Source organism: Epargyreus clarus, unplaced genomic scaffold (assembly GCF_041222505.1).
Source record: "Epargyreus clarus isolate Ecla_fem2 unplaced genomic scaffold, WU_Ecla_fem_2.2 ptg000032l, whole genome shotgun sequence".
In the NCBI taxonomy this organism is placed as follows: Eukaryota; Metazoa; Arthropoda; class Insecta; order Lepidoptera; family Hesperiidae; genus Epargyreus; species Epargyreus clarus.
Genome location: NW_027332237.1, coordinates 3,052,971 through 3,080,596, shown reverse-complemented (window position 1 = coordinate 3,080,596; position 27,626 = coordinate 3,052,971). Strand labels below are relative to the sequence as shown.

Here is a 27,626-nt window from a genome sequence, read left to right as displayed (position 1 = left end):
CATACCTTTGAGATTATTTCTTTTTTTATAAATCTCTCAGGTGTGCAGATTTCTTCACGATGATTTCCTTCACCGTTTAAGAGAGTGATAATTAATTTCTAATACGCACATTACTTTGAAAAATCAGAGGTGCGTGCCTGGGATTTGAACCTCGGACCCCTCGATCGAGAGGCCGATTTTCTTAACCATTAGGCTATCACTGCTTACTATTATATATTACTTATACCCTTATATAATATTTACCCCTTGTTTGAGCGACGTTTCATCAGACGATCCCTTGAGAGTGATCCTTGTTCCATCAAACGAACTGTTCGTTTATTACTTCCATAAAAAAGTATTTATTACATCATAATGCGTCTAATTTAGCTAATGTCCGTAAGTAGGTAAGCGCCCAACCCTGGCACCGCACCCTAGTTAACACACCCTGCCCACAGTCCACACCCTGTAGCTGTCCTGTGTATTAACCCTGTCGTACCGTAGTCCACACCCAGTAGCTGTCTTGCTGTGCATTAACGCTAATAATATATTTAGCGCTGTATCTACGTGCTTGTAAGGTGTGTCATGATTTCCGAATTTTATAATTATTTTGTTGTCAACAAAACGTCTTAACAGCAATGATTGAAAAATTAATATTAATATAGGTAGTTTGATATTAAAATAAACCTATACTGTGGGTAGTATGCACCTAAAATCTCTATAAAAGTGTGTGATAACGTCGGCTCTGGTAGTCGGTTGGTAGTCGTACGTTAACCATCAAGGTGATAAGTTGTTTAGTGGAAACTATGCTACTTGGCCGATAAAAGTGTTAAAAATGGAATAAAAGTATTTACTGTGCTCTGAATTGGAGTTTTTATGATAGGTGTAAGTAGTAGTTTTACGATAATATGACGTGTGAAATGTGTGTGCGTTCTTGCATGTGTGCGTGTATGCTTGCGTGCGTCGTGTGTATGTGTGTGAATTAGGAATATGACGTGTGTATTCCGCTTGTGTTCCATCAGAGATCCCGGAGAACCACCAAGCGCTGAGGACGGCCACCAGGGAGGTTTTAGTGTGGTAAAATCCCACATAATCCAGCGTCGCTCTCGCGGCGTCGGGTACCTTTGAAAGGTTTTCCCCTCGTTAAGAAAAAAAAAAATACGTGTGGCACTCGGAGACTGCCGCGGTAAAGCTATTGCATAGCATTTTTTATGCTATGAAAACGCTCAGAAGACATAACATTTGGCCGATTGTTACAGTCACATCGCATTGATCCATTTATATTGCTGGTTGTTAATACTTTACGTCACTTATTAAATACTTTTCTATTTTATATTTTAGAATGTTCAGTCTTGCTTTGAGTCATGAAATGGCAGCTGATTTTGCAATGTCTTTTATAATGGACATATGATAAAATAATAGTGGATAAAGATGTATTAATGTAAATGATGATGATTATGGAAGAATATATTGTATTTCTGGAATTCCTTCTGAGCGTTTTCATAGCTCTATAAAATATACTTCACGCAATTTTAAGATTTCCGCACGGATTATAAAAAAATGTGTATTACTGCCATCTGTGTTCAAGTTGACGAATTAAGGTTATCAAATAAAATAATAAGGAATGTAAAATAATACTTTATTCAATTATATCCATATTTTTATATTGACAGTCAACAACTCGGTTGCCTGGAGACTTGATATCCAACAGTCCTTCACCGCTATTTTCACTTACACCACCAGGGGCGCCGGCAGCATTTGGTCAAGGTGACGGCGCACCAGTATGCCATTTTCAGTTCTGACTTCATAATGGAGTCTACCTAATCTTCGGATGACGACTCCGAACTCCCATTTAACTCTTGGGTTGGTGTAACTGCGGACTTATACCTTATCACCTTGTCCGAACTCCTTCGTTGGCGGTGCATTGTAATGTAATCTGGATAGTGGGGCGGATTTCTTAAATAAGGCATGCATATAGGTTCTTACCTCTCTGCCGAACATTAACTGATAAGGTGATAACCCTTTTGTATTAGGTGTACGTCTCAAGCGTGCCTTGACAGTTAACAGTTTATCAAATAAACTTCCGCTCTTGCCGATATAAAAGAACATTCAGGTATTAGCCGATTATTTTCTTTTTGTACATTCAAAAATTTAAATTTTAGCTTTGTATATATTTCTTCAAATTCGTACCTGTATTTTATTTCCTCTTCTAAATTTTCTTCTTCTGTAAGCCATTCAATTTTTTTTTGAATCGCGTAGAATTTGTTCAAATTTTCTTGTAATGAATTCAGTATTATATTTATTTCTTCATTGTCAATTTTTTCTATTCCCAAAATGTAATTTTCGGTTCGTTTCATTAACCCACGTAATGTGGCTCGTATTTTCTTATTGTTTTTTAGTTCATTCGACATCTCGTCGCCAATATCAAATAAAATAATAAGGAATGTAAAATAATACTTTATTCAATTATATCCATATTTTTCTATTGACAGTCAACAACTCGGTTGCCTGGAGACTTGATATCCAACAAAGCTGTTATTAATTTTCGTTACGGAATTTCTCGATTCGGTCGCCGCGCTCAAAGCCCGCGATAAAAGCTACGCAATAGCTTAAAACGGAAAATGATGTGTGGACTCCGGTTGTGTTCCATCGGAGATCTCGGAGATATCCACCAAGCGCTGAGGACGGCTACCGGGGAGGTTTTAATGCGGTAAAAATCCTACATAATCCACCGTCGCTCTCGCGGCGTCGGGTACCTTTTGAAGGTTTTCCCCTCGTTAAGAAAAAAAAAACGGAAAATGACGTGTGGACTCCGGTTGTGTTCCATCGGAGATCTCGGAGTTCTCCACCAAGCGCTGAGGACGGCTACCGGGGAGGTTTTAGTGTGGTAAAATCTCACATAATCCAGCATCGCTCTCACGGCGTTGGGTACCTTTTGAAGGTTTACCCCTCGTTAAGAAAAAAAAGGAAAATGACGTGTGGACTCCGGTTGTGTTCCATCGGAGATCTCGGAGATATCCATCAAGCGCTAAGGACGGTCACCCGGGAGGTTTTAGTGCGGTAAAAATCCCACATAATCCACCGTCGCTCTCGCGGCGTCGGGTACCTTTTGAAGGTTTTCCCCTCGTTAAGAAAAATAACGAAATATGACGTGTGAAAAATGCGTATGCGTGCGTGTATGTGCTTGCGTGCTTACGTGTGTGTTAATATTTCGTAGTTTTTGTACTAATTAATAAAGTTTAAGGCGGATCATAATTATCAGGTCCGAATGTTTAGAAAATTGTATATGTGATATCTTCGTGCTGTTTTAGATTTCTATGCTACCAACTACGTTATAGGGTAAGATTAGCCCTTATGAAGGTTGCCAGACGAGTAATATAATTATCGGTTCCTAATTAGATTCGGTATATATCCTGTTTTCTTTTATCTGATTGCGTTGGGTAATATTTTTAAATAAATACACTAGTTTCATCATCAACCCATTACTGTCCCATTGCTGGGTACGGGTCTCCTCTCAAAGTGTGAAGGATCAGGCCATAGTCCACCGCGCTGGACAAGTGCGTATTGGTAGACTGCACATACCTTCGAGATTTCTTTTTTTTTACACTAGATATTTAAGACAATTTAAGGTTGTGCCCTACAGCCCAAACGGCTTGACGGATTTCAATTTTTAACACGCTTTTATTAGCTTGGGTTGTATGTATGTATGTACGTAACAGTAACGGAACCTTTGAACCCGATTTCTATCCACTTTGAACGTTCAGTTTAATTCAAAATTTTGAAGAATTATCAAAAACCGATGACAATATACTATTTACTGTTCATTAATTGATTCCTAGATTGAAAATTATTTTCTACTTTTTAGTTGAGCTTATCATAAAAGCGTGTTTTTTAGTTTTTTGAACTATATTTATTTTTCGTTAGATTCGTCAAAATCGTGGAAGTGTTTAATATAGTTTTCACAAGCACTTATAACTATTTTTAAGCAATGGGAGCTTTTCCTTTTAGAAAAAAAATCTAGTTACTTTTTTATTAATTTAATTATAATTACATACATTTAATTTCTTTGCCTCGATACCGTTTCATAATCCATCTTGACACATTTCTTTCATGCAGCTTAACACAGTTTTGCGGTCGAGCCAAGCCAGCAATCAAGTAAGATTGGGGTTACTTGACGTTACTCGTGAGTGGTGGAAAGTTATAAATGTCGTGTATAATTCTTGTTATTTTAACGATGTAAGGATATAGAATTATTTTTTATGACTTTACTTATACAACATTCTTAATGTAGTTATACATCAAGATTTGTCGTCGTCAACTATTGTACAACGTATTGTCTCACTGCTGGACACAGGTTTCTTCTCGATGTGATTATGGGTTTTGGCCTTTTGAGACTCTTTTTTTTAAAACTTCTCAGACGTAGGGTTTTTCGCGATGTTATTTAAGCAAGTGACGATAAATTTTTAATACGCAAATAACTTTTAAAAATTAAAGGTGCCCGGGGCTTGAACCTCGGAACCAGGTGGAGAGGCCGAGTTACAACCACGGGCTATCACTTCAACTAGATCACGTGACACCAACGTGATACCTTAATCACGTGATAGAAACGCCATGCTTCAAATGATAGGCTCGAAGTAGCCATAGAACACCTTAGCGTGTTGGTGGAGCTATGGCGTGACAGATACAGTTTGTACGATAGCGCTGCCCTGGATCGTAATGGCTTAAGTCGGACTGATTCAGTTTCTATGTTTCTATGGTGTAGTCAGCGTAAAACTGCTAGTTTTACGCTGACTATATAAATTAATATAGAAATGTATCGCGTCGCCATAGCAAATTGTATGACTACACCTGCTCGCAACAACTTCAGAGCGGATCAAGAGGCTTGAGTTTCTTAAACTAGGCTATCACTATTTATATACCTGATTTGAACCTCGAACCTATTAAAAGGCCGACGTTCAACCCCTACGCTATTATTGTTCGCGTAAGCCTGCTAGTCCGCTCTGAAGTTGTAGCGAGCCGGTGTAGTCATACAATTTGCTATGGCGACGCGATTCATTCCTATATTCAGAGCGGACTAGCAGTTTTACGCGGACTATACCTCCCCTAGATCACGTGATTGAAATACCTGGGGCTTGAACCTCGGACCCAGGTGGAGAGGCAGATTTAGAACCACTGGGCTATCACTTCAACTAGATCACGTGACACCAACGTGATGCCGTGATCACTTGATACCAACGCCATGCTTCAAATGATAGGCTCGAAGTAGCCATAGAACACCTTAGCGTGTTAGTGGAGCTATGGCGTAACAGATACAGTTTGTACGATAGCGCTGCCCTGGATCGTAATGGCTCAAGTCGGACTGATTCAGTTTCTATGGTATAGTCAGCGTAAAAATGCTAGTACGCTCAGAATATAGAAATGAATCGCGTCGCCATAGAAAATTGTATGACTACATCTGATCGCAACAACTTCAGAGCGGACTAGCAGTTTGGCGCGGACCATACATATTGTATTATTGCTTGATGGTTGATGATATGGCTTTTGGTATTGTAAATCAAGAGACGATGACTTTGTAATTCGTCCACCGCGCTGGCCCAGTGCGAATTGGTAGACTTCACATGCCTTTGAATAGTTTTTTTTAAGATTTCTCAGATATGCAGTTTCACGATGTTTTCTTTCACCGTTTAATCAAGTGACAGTAACTTTGAAAAATCAGAGGTGCCTGCCTGGGATTTGAACCTCGGACCCCTCGATCAAAAGGCTGAGTTTCATAAACACTAGACTATCACTATTAATATACCGGATTTGAACCTCGAACTCCCTATTAAAAGGCCGACGTTCGACCGTTACGCTATCTCATATGTAAGTCCACACCATTCCACAAAGCGCAGAAATAGTGGTGGTGGTACTAACTGGTTGAACAGATTAATATCAAAGTCTTATCTTATCAAAGTTTATCAGTTTTCAATTAAGAGGCAATTGCCATAGTAGCGTTTTTAGTGTTTTCACCTACATTATATTCTTTGTCAGAAATCTGTTCTTGGTCAATGCTGTTTTGTTTCGGGAGGATTTTTTTTAGATTAAACCTCATCTTTTTAGCAGTCCTAAAGTAGGTCCCTGTAGTTCCGGGACTAGAATAAGGCTACGGTATCCCCTGCCTGTCGTAAGAGGCGACTAAAAAGGGGGCTTCCGGGGTTGCCGGCGGCAAGAGTGGGAGCTCAAACCGTCCGTAGAGCAACCCCGAGAAGGATGGCGGCATGTGTGGTCGCATGCCGTCGTAAACACTAGATGTGAGGGAGGAGCGTAAAGTGCTCCCCCCAGGGCAGAGCGCGACCGGGGTATCGCGCTTGGAGGACTCCGGTTGTGTTCCATTGGAGATCCCGGAGTTCTCCACCAAGCGCTGAGGACGGCCACCGGGGGGGTTTTAGTGCGGTAAAAATCCCACATAACCCGGCGTCGCTCCCACGTCGTCGGGTACCTTTTGAAGGTTTCCCCCTCGAAAACAAAAAAAAAAGGTATATGGTTTTATTTGGCACACATTTTATAGTCGTCGCGATCGGAAGTCGTATCGGGGTTACAACTAGAAATGAAGTCGTACAATATGTTGTAGTGGCGTGCATGTGGTAGACTGTCGGCAGCCTCGTTTATTAAGGCATAAGTTCTAGATATAACTTATTTATACCATATAATATGTAGTGATAACCTAGTGGTATGAATTTTGGGTTTTGGGGAATGAGAGTTCGTGGATTGAATTTTAGGTACGCATTTCGAAGTTATATACGAGTACATATTAGAAAAAAATTATCACTTGCCTAAACGTCATAGGAAAGTTTCGTTAGTTTTCTTATCGTAGGTCATATTTTTATTGAATTGATTTTTTTATAATGTACTCAAAGATATGTGAAGTACATATACCAATTCTGACTTGGCTAGAGTGGTGGGGTATGGTCTCCTTTCTCACTTAAGGAGACGGTGCACAGAAGTGGAAAAATCTGGGATAAATACATCGACAAATTCACTTGTATAACGTTGATGAAAGTATTATAAAAAAATCTGCACATTAGTTCTTCATAATGTTCTCAAAGGTAATAGCTTCTTTTTAGCCAGTGTTAGCCATATACTTGGTCACACTTGGTCAGCGCAGTAGATTTTAGCCTAAACATCAATCTATACTAATATTATAAAGAGGAAAACTTTGTTTGTTTGTTTGATTGTAATGAATAGGCTCAAAAACTACTGGACCGATTTTAAAAATTGTTTCACCATTCGAAAGCTACATTATCCACGAGTAACATAGGCTATATTTTATATGAAACATATTTGATAAATAGATTTTGAGGCGGTACAAAGTTTGCCGGGTCAGCTAGTTGTTAAATAAAATAATATCCGAAAAATGTCCGGTTCAGGTATGCGGCCACCCTTATTATAAATGTCATGTTTGATTGGCATTAGGGCTCGAACACAAAACTGCGATGCGACGCGATGCGAATTCGCAACGCAGAAAATTGCGATGCGAATTGCTGCGATGCGATATCGTGCGGCGTAGCGTCTCTCAGGGTGACCAACAACAACAACCACTGTGCGATGCGAATCAATTCGCAAGTTCTTGCGATGCGTCGAGGGAGCTCGCAGATTTTTGCGATGCGACGTCGCATCGCAGTTTTGTGTACGAACCCTTACAACAGTTTACATACTACTATTAAACTGTTTAACTCTGGGCCTTTCAGAAGTTGTATGTTAACATGTAATTGTACTTTAAACTCCCTAAATAGTAAATACTCAACAATCTGTAAAACAAATCTTAACAATACTTTTTAATTGTTCATTGGCCTTCAACGCCTTTTTTGGGACACATTTGTGGGCAATGTATGGATTGTTACATTGTTTTTTTGTGTGATTATATTCAAATAACTCGAAAGCAGTGGTTTTCAATCATTTCCATAGTTATGGGGGTCGTCCCCTTACTTTTATTTAAGTGACATAAATTATTAATAATCAGCAATTATGTGAGTTGTACATGAATCAGTGTAGTGATTTTGTAAAATTTTGTGAAAATATTACGCGACCTCTTCTCTGTTACTTCTAACTTATATTTCATTATGTTATTAATTACATAATGTTAGTTTAGTTTGGTTTAAAAATAGATAAAGGTTAAAAATGAACCTATAATTACTATATTTTCTTTAAAATTCACTGTGTAAAAATATAGTTTTGAACTTTATATTGTTCTTTTTCTTTTTTACTCGGAGAACTCAGCGACCCATTTATAGAGACTCTTAGGGGGGGTCGTGACCTACAGTTTGAAAAACTCTGGTCCAAAGTATGCCTTTGTTTCAATACAATGCAGTAATCATAATTTAAGGATTGTGTTTGATTGACACAAAAAGGTTATGCATTGTCAAAGGTATTGTTGAATAATTTTGAGTCATCGTCTTCATATACTCACTGCACCGTGATTACAATGATTAAGTTAGTTAACCGTGCCCATTGTTGGGCAAAAGATGTATTTTTCATTTACGAGGAAAATATATTTTAGCAAATTTCTTGAGGGAACTCAGGCTTTCAGGCAGGGGCTTTCAGGTTTCTTCACGATGTTTTCTTTCATCGTTAATGAAGTTAATAATTTTTCATACGCACATACCTAACTTCTAAAAATAATGGTGTTTGGTGGTAACACATTGGTTTAATTGAAACACGGTGAAGAAGAAACACGTAAACAAACAAAAAATCAAAAATTAAAATGCCTGTATGTATGTTTCCGGATAATCTCCGAAATGCCAGGATTTCGACGGAATTTTCAGAGGTAGTTAGCTAAGGTTATAAGGAGCAACTTGGGCTACTTTTATTTTAAGGAATTACGGATCCCCGCAAAAAAAAACAATGAAATCTCGAATATTTACACTTTTCAACGCAAGTGAAACCGTGATGTAATCTAAATTAATCATTTCGATTTAAGTCGTAGTTTGTGATAGTAAATCAAAGCGTCTCGTTAAGTAGATACACAACGACAACCAATAGATCATCTCTACAATTAACGTAAATATTTGTCGCTTGTCGTTGAAGCAAAAACGCGTTTGTTTCTGTAATCGAGCGTGCAAAATGCGTGCCCGGCGGAATTATAGTGTGCTCTACTAATTAAGCTGTCACTTATTAGGACGGGTGTACATGGCGTTAGATGTAATTATGATCGAGATTATAGATTAGTGATTATATTGTTTGAATACGAATTACTGAAGGAGCTGGCGTAGAAAGTGTTAGAAATGGTAGAATTAATAAACGTTCTGTAAAAGTTTGACGTATACGAATTTATATCTGCAATCTTAACTTGCTTTTTTCTTAATAAAAATAATAATGTAGTATGTAATGATTATAACGATTTTTTGTGAAAATAAAGTGAAAGCTGTGTTCACCTGCAATTGCAAGAACACGATTGAACAATAAATTATATGTTAGAAATTAATGACCGATGGTGTATCTTGTGTTGGTGAACTTAAAATAAATAAATAAGAATAAAAATTCTTCAAATAGGTTTATTAGATAGATTTCAGGTAGATGATCGACTCGTTATTTCTGCCTTATAACAGCAGTGTTAAGTGTTTTGGTCCGGTTTGAAGCTGTGTTTATGGAGACATACCACTACCACTCCACTCTACCACCAACCCAAAGCGTTCCAACTTAGTCCTCAGTTGTAGCGGCGCATCTGTGGCTGATCACAGGTAGGAATGTCTAATCTTATCTGGGGTTGATTACAGATGTCTAAGGGAGACAGTAGTCAGTTACCATCAGGTGGCCTGCATGCTCTTCTGCTAGTCCTATTTTATAAAAAAAAAAACGTGGCTGTAGTACCACGTCGAACAAGTAAGGAGTTCTGTGCGTTGTTTGTATGTTAGATCTGTCTAGTTAGTGTAAGTGGCCTCGGCCGTTCTAATTAGATCAATAAAATAAATAAATACTAATTCTTTTAAATGGTCTGCTACTAAAGAAAATCAAATTTAGTCGTGGTAATGAACTGGGAAAGCCGTTGCACTTTTCACACATTTTAAACGGTATGCACATAACTCTATACTAAGCTTATTAATTGATAGTGATTATGTGATTAACAGCGTTTGTACACGGGAATGCAACGCACGCTACTTGTTCTATGTAAATTATGTTACCGGTTCTTAACCCCGGAGAACCATGTGGTATAGTGGTCAGTGGTCTGAAATTTTACCGAGGTATTTAGGTTTGATTTTAGGTTGGGTCATATTTTAATGAAGTGCGCGCAGTACGTCTACACACTTAAGCAATGTGAGGGTCGGTCGGCACATCGATGGGTAATCGTTAGTTGTACCTAAAATACCATATCACGGTATTTCCTTTTTTTTAATACTATAGAAGTAGCAGACGAGCATGCAGTCCACCTGATGGTTAGTGGCTACTGCCGCCTCTGGATGGACATCTGTAATTAACTCCAGATAGGATTCGATTCTTACCTGATGTCGGCTACAAATGCGCTGTTAGCCCTGAAGATTAAGCTGGAATTCATCGTAAAAGTATGTCTCTCTTACCACACCCTTCAAACCAGAATACACCAGCGGTTAACACTGCTGTTATTTGGCAGAAATAGGTGTGGCGGTGGTGCCGCCGGAATCGAACAACAGAGATATCTCATAAATAAGTTAAAAAACAATAACATCCGACAAAATCAAAGTCATTAATAACGAAATGAAACTGATAATCCGTAACGTTAACAACACCGTGCAATTATTATAATGGCCGCGTCCGCTTTGACTTCCGCACGGGTGAAAAAACCGTAACATTCAAATGAGCTGTGCATATTTAACAAGCTGGTTATAAAGATATTCGCATACATTGCATTGCATTGCATAAATTTATATGCATTGTACTATGGTCTGATTCATAATTAGGTGTCCAAAATGTACACAAAGAAATGTCACTGTCAAAATACGATCATAGCTGTTGTGAACCTTAACAAATTAACACGAAACAAAAACTTTAACAAACTCAACAAAAAACGAAAACTTTAACAACTACACACAATTTAACAAATGCGCTATGAAATCGAGAAAACATTCGAGTTCGATCACGATCACGAAAATGAATAAGTTCAGCTACGAAACTTAAAAATGGCGGCACAGAAATGTTTTGGATCCCAATTGCGTTACCATTATTCTATTATTCTATTTATTACTATTACTGTATTGAACGAAAATGAGTTAATACAAATATTGGAAAATCTTAATTTATTTAAATCATTGTCGTAACTCGTATTACTTCAATATCGTCAAAAATAAGAAACTACCATTTTAAATTTATTTTCTTGATAGGTCAAACCTTTGTTTACATTTTGGACACCTAATTATGAATCGGACTATTGTATATGTAATAAATTGTAAGATTGCTATAATTAAGGGCTCTTTCATTAATTATCTAAGATGATTTGATTTGGATTGGAATTGAATGATTATTATTTCGACCCTCTACCCTATTGGTGCGATGTGAGATTTGTCTTAGACAGCTAATGTCACGTGAAAATGTTCAAAACTTCGTACTATTGTACATAATAGGCAAATACTATAGATTTTGCCATACTTCAGTAATGAAATATGTTTTATTACAATATTAGGAAAACTTGTCAGGAATTTATTAATTAAAAACAAACGTTTATAAACCGAGAACATTTTACTTCACAATTTTTACTTTACAAACTTAACAAAATAACAATTAAGCATACAAATTATAGATTCGACAACAAAAGTGGCAGAGTAACGTTCTTTACAATAATCGGAAAATAACTGCCCAGAAGGCGATCTACAGTGTCCTTTTATACGCCCCTTTTTACTTAATACCCTCATGTTACAATTACATTTTCTATCTTCTGTTGACGTTCCTAACAATAATATATAAGCTGTTCGCATCCCACATCATTATACTCGTGTATCTAGTAATTTGTCAGTTTACTATGCTTGAATGAGATTTCATAAATTAAGTATGTAACATGATTTTTGCTATATTTTGTCATATACCCTTTTGGTGAAGTGTTATAAGATTTTTTTCTTCTCCCTATTGTGGTTGAGAGTATGGTAAAGCAGCCCTATCACAATAAAAAGGCTCAATTAGGTGTGTCGTTGGTACTTCTGGAGTCGAACCATAGGCTTTTCGTCCTACCATACGATCCATCCTTACTAATATTATAAATCCGAAAGTAACTTTGTCTGTCTGTCTGGTTGTCTCTTCTTCACGCGCAAACCACTGAACCGATTTTAATGAAATTTTGTACAACGATAGTCTGAGACCCGAGAAAGGACATTGGATAGTTTCTATCCAGGAAATCCCAGGGGAACTAGGGATGGCGATCTAAGATCGATTGATCGGAGAATCGATCTTTTGGACCCAAAACATCGATTATTTTAATCGATATTAGTAAGCAAAGTTGAAGGTACGAATTTACAGTTTTATGTATGTTAGTATGTTATATTATTTTCTATTAAACGCGAGCGAAGCCGCGGGCAAAAACTAGTTACATATAAAGTAGACATCTACTTAAAAAACTTATCATAAAACTAGCTAGAATTTACATTCTAATCAGAGAGTAGGGTTCAACTATTTCTTGCGAATTTGAAAAAAGTTATGGAACATACGAAGCCTTGAATTTGAAAATAATGACGTCAAGTTATAAACTTATTATAGTTTATCACCTAGTGTCGCACAAATGGCCATATGCCATTCTCAAGTGGGCTCTTGACGTGTTTAATTACAGATATTGTGTTATATATTGCGGTTTTATGATGTGCAGGATTAAATAACGTGTAAAAACACTGCATAAGAATTTTTTTTACATTTTTATGCGTTAACCGCTGCTGTGTTCTTGTTTTGAAGGGTGTGGTAAGGGAGACATACTTTTCCGAGGCGTTCCAGCTTAGTCCTCAGGGGTAGCGGCGCATCTGTGGCCGACCTCAGGTAGGAATATCTAATCCTATCTGGGGTTGATTACAGATGTCCATGGGCGGCAGTAGTCACTTACCATCAGGTGGACTGTATGCTCGTCTGCTACTCTTACATTATAAAAAAAAATACATCAGGAATTCTCCTTACTTACCTACTGACGGATCTCCTTTTTGAATAAAGAAGGGTTCATATATTAGCATACGCTCTAAGGCATCTCTTCTTAAATCGAAAGAATTGTTTCAAAACTCGAAAAAATCATATGATCTTTGTGAATGAATTTTTATTCATATGTTGATTTCCTTGCATTGTTTTTCGTCATCAAAGAAATTGTTAAAGAAGAGTTCATTTAGAATTTTTGATAATGATAAACTTTAAGTCATGTAGGTTTCAACATAAATATTTCTTGGCAGTCAAAGAAGGCGACACCTCTAAAATTTATTCAGAAAAATCGCCACGTGTATTGCCAATTGAATAGAAATCCATTTGGCTCACGATAACTCAGAAGCGTGTACGTACAAGGCTACAACGCAGCCTCTGGAACATGCAACCACTGCATTGCAGCGATCCTGCGATCGATACGTTTGGGAAAGAGAGCTATGGATCGTCTTGAGTTCATAGCTGGGATTACTTTATTTTTTGGCACGATTACAATCTAATTTTTAACGGTTTTATTTATACTAACTAGGTGCTGAACGTTTTTAGCTTAGGGTGAAATGTGCAAATATAAACTAACGGTTTTTATAACTGAGCTACGAAGAGGTAGCGATGATTACAGATGGTGTGTTGTTTTCATAAACTAAATTAGTATGCCTTATGTAACAGGTAACTACATAAAACAACTTTCAGTTTATAACACGCATGTTATGTGAGGCTTTTCAAGTTAGTTCTCATCTTAAGGCAGCAATTTCTGGGATTAATTTATTATGGATTAATAATTTATTTAATATAGGTGTGTAGACATTGCCTATAGAGGCGGCAGCGACTGCTTACCAATAAGTGGACTGCATGCTCTTTTAAACTTTTTTGAAATAGCGAACGAGTATGCAGGTCACCGGATTGGTAAGTGGTCACTATCGTTAAAAATCTGTCATTCTCCTCAAGCGCCTTAAAAGAAGTATACCTTAAATAACATAAGCTAACTGCGAATTCCCTTTTCAGCGCTACCTCGGGCTGCCAGTGATGCTGAAGGCCGGCGAGTACTCGCCGAACAATCCGCTGGTGCGCGGCGAGCGGCCCAGCGGCGACGCCCTGCTCGGCCTCGGCGAGTACGAGCGCCGCCGGAACACGCTGCGCAAGATGCGCCAGCGGCAGTACAGGGAGTACCTGGACCAGGTGAGTGTGACGTCACAGTGACGTTATGCTGCAATGCTACCACGAGGAATACCTCGGGTAGTCAGGTCGTGCGGTATTTACAGGAATATAGAATACAATTTTGGGTCAGTAATATGGCAAATACGTCATCTTTTAAGGGGAGAAAGTTATTGTGGTTATTAAAAAATACAAGTATATTTAGGGGAAAAGAGGGATCATATGTGGTGAAAGTACACTATACCTACCTTGATCATCAAGAATTTCCCTTTGCTCGTTTATGAAAGTCATTTCGTCTTTCTGCAAAGTTAAATTACAATAATTCTATTGTAAAGCAATAATGAAATTCAAATATACTTTTTACAATTTTCCAGCAAGCGAAACTAAAGCAAGAGGCGAAAGAGAAGGCAGAACGCGAGCGTCGCGAGAGAGAAGAGAGAGATAGACTGCAAGAGGAGAGGGAGAGGGAGCGCGAGTTAGAGCGGGACAGATATAGTCCCGAGAGGAGGCGGGCTAGCGTCAACTATACGCAGGTGTCTGGCGCGAACAATGCTTATACTACGTAAGTATTATAGAATTAAAACCTTTTTAATCAAAACAAAAAGGGAGAGAGAGATGCTAAGAGAAGAGGGAGTTCTACCGGGAGAAATATTCTGCCAGGTCGGTGTCAACTACATGCGTGAACAATGCTTATATGAAGATGTTTGTTTATTTATTTAGAACAAGAGACTAAAGAGAAAGATGAAAACATGAAAGAAAAGAGATTTGATGAAATTCCTTAAATTATGTAATTTTAATTTTGACGATTCCAGTATGACATACATTTGACATTGCCATGTAATAATAAACAAGATACATAAATTTTGCACGCCTAATGTGGTAGAACATAACATTCTTGTAAAATACTATGTTTTTGAGAGTGAGAGTCTATAAAAGGAGAGTGAGTTAGAGAGATAGATATAGCCTGGAGAGGCGGCGGCTAGTATCAACTATACGTAAGAGTCTGGCGCGAACAATGTTTATACTTTTTTTAGACGAGCATGCAGTCCACCTGATGGTAAGTGGCTACTGCCGCCCATGGACATCTGTAATCAACCCCAGATAGGATTAGATATTCCTACCTGAGGTCGGCCACAGATGCGCCGCTAGCCCTGCCTGAGGACTAAGCTGGAACGCTTAGGAAAAGACTGTCTCCCTTACTACACCCTTAAAACCGGAACACAGCAGCGCCTCACACTGCTGTTATTAGGTAGAAATAGGTGTGGCGGTGGTGCCGCCGGAGTCGAACCATAAAGGGTTCTACCACCTTCAAAAACTGTGTGTATTTGAAGTGTGCCTGGAATTCAAACCTTGGACCGCCCGCTTGAGATGTCAAGTTTCAATCACTTGGCTATCATTGCTTTGTGTTAGCATCTAAGACCAAATAAATATTATTTTTTCATTATACAGGGTGAATTTTTAAAACGGGCCTTCAGGGCCAAATCGGAAACTATAAGGATTAGCGAAAAATGCTGAAAGGAGTTACGAGGCCGATTTTGTTAAAAACTAAAACTGCATCATTACTTTTATAAAATAACTTTTTCCCTAGCCGGGAATCGAACGAGTTCATTTTGAAAAATAAATGCACCCTCTATATTATTCCCCTATCTGATAGTGTTGCTTATAAGGATCAAAATCTAGGAAGTAATGATAAATGACAAACTAAAAGAAAAGCCTCAATTTTAAGAAAATACATATTTTTTCATATTAATTTGGCAGTTAAGTTCCCGCCATTCATCAATTGAAACATTTCGTGTATTAACATTTTTATTGGCTCAATGTTTCTAATCATTCGAAATGGACGTTTTGTTTCCCAATAATTTATATTTTTATGTCCGACTTAGCTAAGGTTATTTTTAAGTCCATTAAAATAGATTTACTTGCTATGGGCGGAGTATCGTTTAATACAGATGTAAAGTTGACAATTTGCGAGAATTACTTTTTAGAGTCAAATCCGAGTAATTACTAAAAAAAGAGATATAGAAAATCATATTTAACGTTGAAACGAAGTTGTAATCAACAAACAATAAGAATTTACTATTTAATCAGTTATCTATTTTCATTAAAAAATCAATCCTAAAAACGGCGGTAACTTATTTGCCAAACTATTACTTTCTCATACTAAGCCGTATAACCAACAAATTCTTCAATGGTATGACTTATGTCTGTTTCTAAAGAATTATACATAAATCATTTGTTATGTATAATTCTTAAGGATTAGTATGCCAATGTATGGAAAAATACGTATTTTCTTCAAAATTTTCCTTTTCCTTTAATTTGTCACATAACATTACTTCCCAGAATTTGATCCTTATAAGCGACACTATCAGATAGTGGAATAATATAGAGGTGTCATTTTTTTTCAAAATGAACTCGTTCGATTCCCGGCTAAGGAAAAAAATATTTTAAAAAAGTAATGATGCAGTTTTAGTTTTTATCAAAATCGGCCTCGTAACTCCTTTCACCAGTTTTCGCTAATCCTTATAGTTTCGGATTTGGCCCTGAAGGCCCGTTTTAAAAATTCACCCTGTATATTTTTTATATATTTATTAATTTTCATTATATATTTTTAATTACAGGAAAGTAGACACCGGTGTGCAAGTGAACAACATAAGCAAACCGTTGTCTGTTGCGGTGCAAACAGACGAACAGGATTTATTTAGGGTGAGTACAAAAACATTGTAATATAAGCTATTCTATAACTTGCCAAGTTTAGGATCCAATCATGCAAATAAAGTTTAAGCTAGTTAAACAGAACCGATCGGGCTTGAAATTTGCATTATATTGACAAAAAATATTAAGTAACCAGTTAGTGTGAATAAAAAACGATTTTAATTGTACCTCAACACTTAACAGAAAACTTGGAATGGAATTTACTTCTTTTTTCTTTTAATTCTTTTTAAAATTAATTAATTAAAACTATTCAGTGTCGTTAAGGGATAATGATAATTTATCTGCATTTTAAAAAAGTTCAAGGATTTTTTTCTGAATATAATATTAGAATAGGAGTATCTGCATTTAAAAAAAAATCAAGGAGTTTTTCTAATAGTAGAATGTAAAATAGGTCTGTCTTAGGATAAACTTGCAAACATAATTTTAGCATAACTTCACTATGCTTCTTATAGGTTCATAAGACAAAAAATAGTGAATTATATGCAATATTATATTTTTACAGCTATCCCCCACACCAAAGAACCTATTGATGCAAGCGGAGAGGGAGCTATCACCGCGAACTGTTGTGGACTCTAGGGACGACAGACCAATACATCCAGCGTCATGGGCCCTTAGGGAGGGGAAAGATTGGAAGGATATAGACTGGAAAGAGGGGAAACACTGGAACGATCCAAGTAAGGAGTGGAAAGAGCCGGGTGATGAGTGGAAAGAGCCGGGTAAGGAGTGGAAAGAGCCGGGTGAGGAGTGGAAAGAGCCGGGTAAGGAGTGGAAAGAGCCGGCTATGGAATGGAAAGAGCCGGGTAAGGAGTGGAAAGAGCCGGGTAAGGAGTGGAAAGATCCAAAAGATTGGAATGAACTAAGGAAGGAGTTGGAAAGTAAGAAAGAGTGGAATGAACATAGACAGGAGAGACGGCGGAGTTATGGGGATTTTGACGGTGAGATTTCTTATCGTTCTTCATTTGAGATTTTGATTTGCAGTCTTTTAAGGATACATATTGAGTTCAATAAAATATTGTATCACTCATTGTGGTCTGTTATAAGTATTTGATAATCTGTTTATAAATATTTTAGGGCAGTTTATTTTATGAAAATAAACATACAAATGACAACCATTATGTTAAATTAAAATTATTAAGACTTTTCTTTTGGACTCTGTAAAACTATAACTACATATTTATAGGGTGTCTTGTATTTTTTTAAATGAAAATATTCAAATATAAAATTCTGTTTGTATATTTTTAGAGAGAGCCAAGAGGGAATCTCGCGACAGGGCATCAGAATCGCGTACCTACAAGCCTTCAATATTCGACGCCGATGCAATTGAACTGAGGAACTTGCAAGTGGAAAAGGTAATTTCTAACTACATTTTTGGAATTTATTACTACCTATAGTCTGATTCACAATTAGGTGTCCAAAATGTAAACAAAGGTGTTGACCTATCAATAAAATACGTTTCAAATGGTAGTTTCTTATTTTTGACAATATTAAATTAATACAACAATAATAAAATAATAATCTAAATAAATTAAGATCAATTCACATTTTCTAATATTTATATTACCTAAATTTCGTTCCATACAGTAATAATAATAAAAAACAAGGTTTATAGTAGAAAATTAAAATGTGATAATGGTAACACAATCGGAACCCAAAACATTTCTTGTGCCGTCATTTTTAAGGTTCGTAGCTGATGTTATTCATTTTCGTGATTGTAATCGAACTCGAGTGTATTATCGTTTTCATAGCGCGTTTGTTAAATTGTGAATAATTGTAAAGTTTTCGTTTTTTGTTGAGTTTGTTAAAGTTTTTGTTTCTTGTTAATTTTGACAGTGACATTTGTTTGTTTACATTTTGGACACCTAATTATGAATCAGACTATAGTGTTACCATAGATATATTATCCTACTGACGTGTTACAGTTACATCACATTAATTCATTATATTATGTCACATAAATGCTGGTTATTGATAATTAATGTCACACTTAAAAACATTTTGTATTTTAATATTTTTGGAATATTCAGTCTTGCTTTAAGTTATGAACATCTGAAATAAAATTTGATTTTTGCAATGTCTTTTGTAAAGGAAGCGTGATAAATCAATGGATGTATTATTGTAAATATTCATGATAATGAACATGATACAATATGAGAACATATTGTATTTTTGGACTTCCTTCGAGCGTTTTTACACCAGTCATTAAAACCGCTTAGGCTTAGTTCACACGGAGCGTTTTATTACAATAAGCGATTGCCTGTTTGTGACGTCAGGCAACATATATCGTTCTCTTTCTGTCCTATGGCGGCTACGTAGCAGAAAAAACGTCAGCCTGGTGAAATTTGAAACAAAAACTATTATATTAAAGACACGAAAGAAAAATGCTTCTTGAGTGCACAAGCTAATAGGCTTTTGGTCTGTATTCCAGGAGGCCGCTGCGAGAAGACAGTTTTACCAACAGGAGCTCAAAAATCAAATACTGGAGCAGCAACGGATTAGGGAGGAAAGAAAGAATAGAGAAAAGTAAGTTATTTTTTCATAAAGAAGAATAGAGTCCATATAATGATAAGTCATGTCCATGGGCATCTGTAATGTACCTACTATATCGCGGTGTAAGAGTCAGATGAACGTATGTACAAAATATCAAAAATCGTTTTTTTTTTTCACAAAACGGTTCACAATGTAGTCCTTTATGAAATGGCAAAACGACGTAACGCTATGTTCAATATTTAATAAATAAAATACCGAATAAATAAAAATATACACATTATGTCTCTGTAAGCATTTATAAACATTTTTTTTTTATATTTCACAAAACTCTAATAGTATAATTATATGGTAAAGTTTGAAGTAGCGAATCACACTATTTTTGCTCTCCTGTAAAATTGACAAAATGTAGATCATCAGACGTACATCTGACTCTTACACCGCGATATAAAACAGGTTCTAACTGAAGCCGATCGCAGATATGTTGCTATCTTAAAGGATTAAAATGGTCGCCTTATATGTAAGTCAGCCGATATCCATACTTCTACCGAAATGCTAGACTTCACGCTGGGGACAGTTGGTTTTTGACATTTTTAGTACGCAACTAGTATACAGGATCTATTAAAGTTGCGTCGATGGCCGAACCCAAAATATAAGGAATAACGAAAAATGCTCAACAAACAATACATATATACATCGTAGTTATAGACGCATATTTAAGTCCTACTTTGAGAAAACTTTGATAGCGTGATTCAGAATACATGTAACGCCATCTATCGACGAGTTTCTGAGAGTTGTAATAAAACGCGTTTCTGTGCGGGATGTAGTAACGCCGTCTATTGACAGGTTTCTGAAATTTGTGGTAATAAAATGTGTTTGCAGGATGCTGGAGCAAGCGGAGATGAGGAGGTTAGAACAGCAGTTGAGGACACTACGAGCTGCTCACGAGAGGGAAGCGGATAGACAACATCGCTTCACGCGGAAGGTATGGAGAATATACTTACCAGCTGACCCAGCAAACGTTGTGTTGCCTTATAAATAAAAAAAATGTTAAGGGTGATAACCCTTATCACTTAGGGATATCGTGTAGTGCTGCAAACAAACCTTGGCGCTCCCTAGACTTGACCCCCAAGCGGCTATAACTATTAACTTTGCCGTCGTAACAAGGTCTGAAATAAGGTTTATTTCGAGTTGAAACAAAATGTTCGATAAAGAAGCCGCCCATAGAGCGCTCGCGTTTGATAACACCGCGCTGGCTGGCCGCTTCTGCCACATCATTGTTGTACCATGATGGTCCAACACGATGCTCTTAGCTGTCTCTTAGCGCCAGTATGCATTGCTCACCCTGCACTATAGGTTAAGCCGCCCCTGGTTCAGATATCTGTCTGGCCGGGGATGGAACCCGGAACGCTTTGCAAGTCAGTTTCCAATTACCTAGGTACTTTCGTTATTACTTTATAGATATTTACTAAGTAGCTGTCAGTCACATGAATTATTTCAAGTTTTTGTAGGTATCCTTTTTAGGAAAGTTGAAGGACAACTACTTGGAACTTCGGAAATAATATTTATTTCCACAATCGCATTGTAAAGGGGTAAGCAGAACATCTTTCATTATTATATTTAAATTAAAATTAATGTCCTTTCAGATAAAAGACGACGAAATCGAATACGACCGCAAACGAACAACACTACAACAGGAGATAGACTTGGAACACCAATCGTTACTACGAGCGAGAACCTTAGAGTGCGCGAACGTCAAACGAATCCCGCAAACATCGAAAAGCGACACCTACCCCTCAAAACTACCCTTCTACTACCCAAAAACAGATGATAAAACAGAACGGGTACCATATTCGACAAATATTCCTGATAATTCCGTTTTCTCGGCTAATTATGACGTCGAAAGTTACTTACGACGAAATTTGAACCCGACGAGACAAGCTCTAAACTCGAATAGACTTGACAAAGAGTATAATAGAAAAAAATATACCGATTCAGATGATGATAATAGAAATGTTGTTGTCGAAAAAGCATTAGTACACGACCGGCCGAAGACTGAACGTAAAATCGATCGGAGCAAACTCGATAAGATCGATTCCAAAATCGATTATGAAACCGATTCTAGAGATCAAGTTGTCGAAAGTAAAGGAAATCGATCCAAAATCGATAGGGCAAAATCGAGTAAGAATTATAACAAAATCGATTATACAACCAGTCGTTCTAAAATCGATGTAGAATCGAGTAAGGAAAACCGATCTGAGCTAAAAATCGGTTTAAAGGACGATCCATTACCGATACCGATTTTACGGCACTCGCCCAAACCGAGATCGATTTCTGAACACGAGAAATCGAATTTGAGTGAAGCGATGCGCGTCGTGGATGATAAATGGAAGGTGCCCGTGGTACAGAAGAATATTCTTAAGTCATTACCGAATGAAGAAGGTAAAAGCGTTAGTATTTTAACCCAATTGGGGTCGATAAGACGACAGTTACAACTAGAACAGTTGAAATTAGACAAAATGCTGTCCAAAGACAGTGATGTTTAAAATAGCAGACCTTTGAATTTTAACTGGAAAAGGAAAAAATATTTAGCGCGAAAATAATTTTCAGCTTAATCGCATAGTTATTAAAATAATATGTTTTTACAGAAAATTTCCACTAAAAATAATAATGGCTCGACTTGGCGGAGGCACTGCCGTGCCTCCAGATTTATAAAAAAAAAACAATGTGAGCCGTCACGGGACGCCTGGCAGATGTGAAACATCGACATTATTTTGTAAAAGTAATATGCAGAAAAGAACATATTGTGATAGGAACTAAATATGTCATAATGATAAAATAAAATATTACGATTTTATTACACCGTACACACTACTGCATATAGACTGTATATATATACCATCGTATAGCGTGGCATGCGTCGCCACGCCAGAAATCGGTTTTACGTGCGGCTATAGATGTTTCACATCAAAAATATGTATAGTATGCGAAATACATACTTTCATTTATTTCAAAAAATGTATAAATTGAATTTATTTTAGAAAAATGGCTTGGCTTGAATAAGTCTATTATATATTTTAATGACGGCCTAATAACGTTATAATAACATTTTTATATATCTTACGAAATGTGGTACCACCATAATATCGACGATGTAGTAACTATAACTCGTATCTCATTTTTTTTTACGAAAAGCCATTTTTGCACTTATATTTGGACTTAAAATGACGTATCACAGGTCGTCCTTAAGACCTTTAAGAGCTTAAGGACCTGGGTCCTGAGGTTCAAAATTGAGCAAAATATTAAAGTGGCAATACGTTCTATGTCTTTTTAAAGTAGCGTTTCTTCTTATGTAAAGTAGCGTTTTTTGAGTTACGAGTTATTGCCAATTCGTCGTCGATATTAAAAAGATTAAATCCATAATAATAAAATAATAATTAATAATTATTCGAATATAATTAAATATGCCTTTAATGTAGTGTCTGTTGAGACCGTTGTAATCAAGATCTCAATTATAATATGTATAGTAATAATAAAAATAATACATTAATTATATTAATAGGCATAATATATATGTTAATGGAGCGTTATGTGGCAAATTATTAATTTTATTTTATTTATACTGCATGTTTTAGTTTTAATTGTGTATTATTTTTTAAATTATAATATTATTGTTTTATCCTATATAGGTATTATAGTTTTTACAATAGTAATAATTTGATTCCGTAAAAAATGTAATTCAATTTGATCCCATTACTAATTGTTTTATTGTATCATCATCATCATCATCAACCCATTACTGTGTCCCACTGCTGGGCACGGGTCTCCTCTCATAATGAGAAGGATTAGGCCATAGTCCACCGCGCCGGCCAAGTGCGTATTGGTAGACTTCACATATCTTTAAGATTTTTTATAAATCTCTCAGGTATGCAGGTTTCCTCACGATGTTTTCCTTCGCCGTTTAAGCAAGTGATAATTAATTTCTAATACGTACATAAATTTGAAAATCAGAGGTGCGTGCCTGGGATTTGAACCTCGGACCCCTCGATCGAGAGGCCGGGTTTCTTAACCACTAGGCTATCATTGCTGTTTTATTGTATGAGCGAGAAAAAATATATCAAATCTCGAATTTTGGATTACAATACTTATGGAATCAATTTATATATTTATGTAGAGCTTGATTGATTTTCTTTCTGAACGTCATACTTTTACATAATATACTATGTACAAAATACATAAATTTTACTTTAAATTTATTGAACTCGTTAAGTATAATTTTTGTATAATAATATTTTAAATGCATGTTATTTTTTATTTAATTTAATATTTTATTAATAGAATTATTATGTTTCGAACAAGGGAGGTGATACGAACTATTTTTCAGAAAAATGGTTTGATAATCCCTCTCTTGTATTCTTACTTCGTTTAATTTTACACAGTACGAAAATTATAACTTATTAATATTGAAAAACATATGTACAATATATATTTCATTATTTACAGTAGAGTCCGCGTCAAACTCCTAGTCCGCTCTGAATATAGAAATGGGTTTCGCCCGCGGGCACATAGTTGCGTTAGTGTGCCCTTACGTTACTGAGTATATGCTAACTAAACCTGCGTGCAACAACTTCAGAGCGGACTAAAAGTTTGGCGCGGACTATACTATTCTAATTCGAAAAAGCGTACAAAAATAATGCAATAAAAATAGTACGAAAATGTACATGGGTTTTACCAAAATCAGTCAAGGTGAAGGTACTGTTTCGCCCCTTTTTATTTTGTTGTAAATGATACAGACTATTGATTTTCTAATTGAAATCACAGGTATGGTTTACCCATAGATTAGTAAAGATACTTCGCCGCCTTGAAATTGAATGAAGCCACAAACGGCTTATTTTAGTAAGTTCTTTTTTTGAATCCTTGACAATTAAAAACATTTTTAGAGAAAAATTACGAATAAATAACTAATTTACGTAATTTACGTAATAAATAAATAATTATTTCAAATATTTTAGCGACATTTTATCACGGAGACGTGGCAAAACTTTTTACGCAACTATTTCAGTTCTCAAAACTGGGTACATTTTCTTGTTAGGAGTAAGTAATCTTTACTTATCTATGGGTTTACCAATTACTTTGTCAGAATCTTAAACTAGAATGGAAGTCTGATACGGCGAACATGTTCCAATATTTTCGTAATGTAAAAGATTCACGCTCTGGTCAAAACTCAACGTAAGTCGAGTCTCCCCGTAGGTACATTATCTGCATCTGCAAGAAAATATGTATAACTAAAAATAAAATATTATGTAAATAGTACATAACTATTAATCCCTCTAATATGTATCTTTGTTAATATGAATGATCCAATATATAAAAATCTGTTTAAATAATACACTTGTAGTGCCAAATGCATACTTCCTAGAAATTTCAGCACACTGAATAATTTGTAGTAGCATTAGATAAATCGCATGATAATCAATATATCAAAAACAAATCTTATTTGTACTTTCTTATGGCCATTTTAATTTTATAAGCTTGTATTTTATTTCTAGAATTCGTTTTAGGCTAACCAATACTACTGTAGATTTTTTTAGAAATGTAACCGAAATATAGGAAAATATGCATAATAGTTCGATTATACCTAAATAATAATGTAGAAAAAATATTTAGACTTAAAATGATATGTTATTTCTTCAAAATACGGCTTTTATTAACCTCATTATTTCATTATTACTAAATATTGTTATTTTTTAAGATTATTTATTATTTTAAGAAATATTATAATTTTATGTAAATTGTGTTATAAAATTTACTGAATAAGTAATAATATAATTAATTAAGCAAATAGTGAAAATATGTTATTTTTAAGCTATAACTAAACTTGTGAAGTTATTCATATGCAAGCAATTTATATGTTTATATAAACTTACTTACTTACTTTACTGAAGTTATACTTCTTATGGTGTATATATTTTTAAGCGGAATTAAGGTGCATATGCCGATGTAACACATAAGTTATTGGATTTAGATCATAACTAACGCCATCTACTTTAAAACTTGAATAATTATCTACTAGAATATAAGTCTGCGAATGTTTTGCTAATGGTTCAAAAGATGACTATGAAACACTTTTATAGTATAGACTTGACTGTTAGTTTAATTAAATTAATAAAATTTCATTTGTTTCAAAGTGTATATTTAATTGTATTCTTAATGTTTCCATCCTTTACTCGTTTACTTAATACAATTTTAGTTTGTATTGAAAATATTTTATTAATTACCCCAAAGAAGTGTAACTTCTCATGTGTGTAGTACACACGCGCTTTATATTATTAATTATATTTTTATTTAATTATAAAGATATTCTGTTATTAAAATGCGCACAGTATGTATAAGTATATGAAAGACTGTCAGATAGGCTAAGGCGAAAGGAGCTTGCATAAAGGAAAGTGAGACTATGATATTTTTACACGCTTGTATTGTATGCCAAAAATGTCCAGCACCCTTAGAACCTTAGTCTTTTGTTATGCGAAGGTTTAGTTAAGTTTTACGTTTCAATATTTCATTGTAGGTAAATATGCCGTTTCTGGTTTTAATAAAATTCCATTTTGAAGAATAAAGTTGTTTAATTTTTTGCGATTGAAGTAACTAACGATCATGCAACCCCTCTGATGGTAAGTGTCACAAACTATGGTTCTAAGAAGGTGATAACATTTATTTTTCTTCCCTTAAATTTGTTAAAAGATTTAAAAACTAAGATTATATTCAACTTTGCTAAACTTGATAACCAAAAAAACAACATCGTATTTATTCTAATTACTATTATTTACTATTAAACAATAACATATTTAAAAAAAAAATCAGAAAAACATGATAAATCCAGGGACAGGAGAGATGCTATTACTTTCTATTAAAAATAAAAAATAATTTTGCTATTAAGTTTTTATTACTTTTCAATCAACTTTGCAAGTAAAATGAGAAAAGTCAAAACTCGAGGCATTTAGTGGTATAAAAAGTTTTTTAGTCTTATTTTAGTTTAGTCTTAACAATATCAACGTTCTCCTTAAATACTAATACAACGAACTAAGTAATGTTTTCAACATTCTAAGCTGTAATATATAACAAACTTGTTATGGCATATAACAAATCGGTTATATCTCATGGCACATGAAATCACATAATTCAGTGTATATTTTTATCAAAACTTACGAGAACCTAATAAAATGAGGAGAAGCAAAAAAACTGGGAATGAAAAACAAAAATATAGTATCAAAATTGTAAAACTACAAAAAATAATACTGGTTTATGGCACTTAATTTGAAATCCTTATAACTAAAAAAACTATTTGTTATATTTGGTTATAATAAAAAAAATAAAAAAAATCCGATGGAGATTCTACAAAAGAAAAAGATACACAAAGATATTATAATCCTGTTATTCTACATAACAGGCCCGTAAACTATGTCTTTTAATCACTAAAACATTTAAAAGTTTTGTATTTTACACATTACATTGTGTAATTTTAGTGCATGTAAAAAGGAACATGTACCATTATTTATTACATATCTGTTATATAATATAACAGGTATGTAATATGTGTACCTTGTAATATACATACCTTGTTAATAGTTATAATTTATAACAGTTGTTTTCCACTTAAGGCATTTTCGAGGTTAATGAATTGAATGAATTCTCCTCTTAAGGCCATTTTTAAAGTTAATATAATGAATGAATTAAATGTAATTTCAAACAAAAATAAATTCAGGTCAATTTGTACATTACATGTTTCCAAACATGTGCTTCTAAACATCTCGTAACAAAATGAGCCTTCAAAAACATTATTTGGAACTTTAACATAACGTAAAAAAATGAGTTTTAAAAAAGACATTTGGAACTTATAGATAATGTAGATAATCAACAATCACTAATGATATAAATAAAATCTAAAAAAAAATTATATCAAAATAATCATAAAACTAATCAACTGTTCAAAAAATCAACAAGAAATCAACGACTTAAAACTAATTAAGAATTAAAAAAGAATAAAATATTATAGAAAACAAATATAAGGTTAGTCTAATTAAGTATTAGCAAAAGTTTAACACACTGTTTCATGTTTGATATAAAAAGTATATTACTTAATAGTAGTAAAAAAAGTAAAATTGAGTAACAAAGTTTCTAAAAATAATATCTTACTA

The 27,626-nt window shown here is 35.2% G+C and overlaps 1 protein-coding gene across 2 annotated transcripts in view; it reads left to right on the top strand.

Moving 5' to 3' along the window:
• LOC140755219 (uncharacterized) overlaps positions 1-22,155 on the top strand; it is a 42,223-nt gene extending 20,068 nt beyond the window's left edge. For both annotated transcript variants that reach the window (XM_073090431.1, XM_073090432.1), the window contains 8 exons: positions 14,086-14,259; positions 14,610-14,797; positions 16,854-16,938; positions 17,450-17,882; positions 18,190-18,296; positions 19,373-19,467; positions 20,314-20,416; positions 21,078-22,155. In XM_073090431.1, coding sequence (XP_072946532.1) covers positions 14,086-14,259; positions 14,610-14,797; positions 16,854-16,938; positions 17,450-17,882; positions 18,190-18,296; positions 19,373-19,467; positions 20,314-20,416; positions 21,078-21,977 — 2,085 coding nt within the window. In that variant the 3' untranslated portion in view covers positions 21,978-22,155. The remainder of the gene's footprint in view (positions 1-14,085; positions 14,260-14,609; positions 14,798-16,853; positions 16,939-17,449; positions 17,883-18,189; positions 18,297-19,372; positions 19,468-20,313; positions 20,417-21,077) is intronic.
• Positions 22,156-27,626: the final 5,471 nt, after the last annotated feature.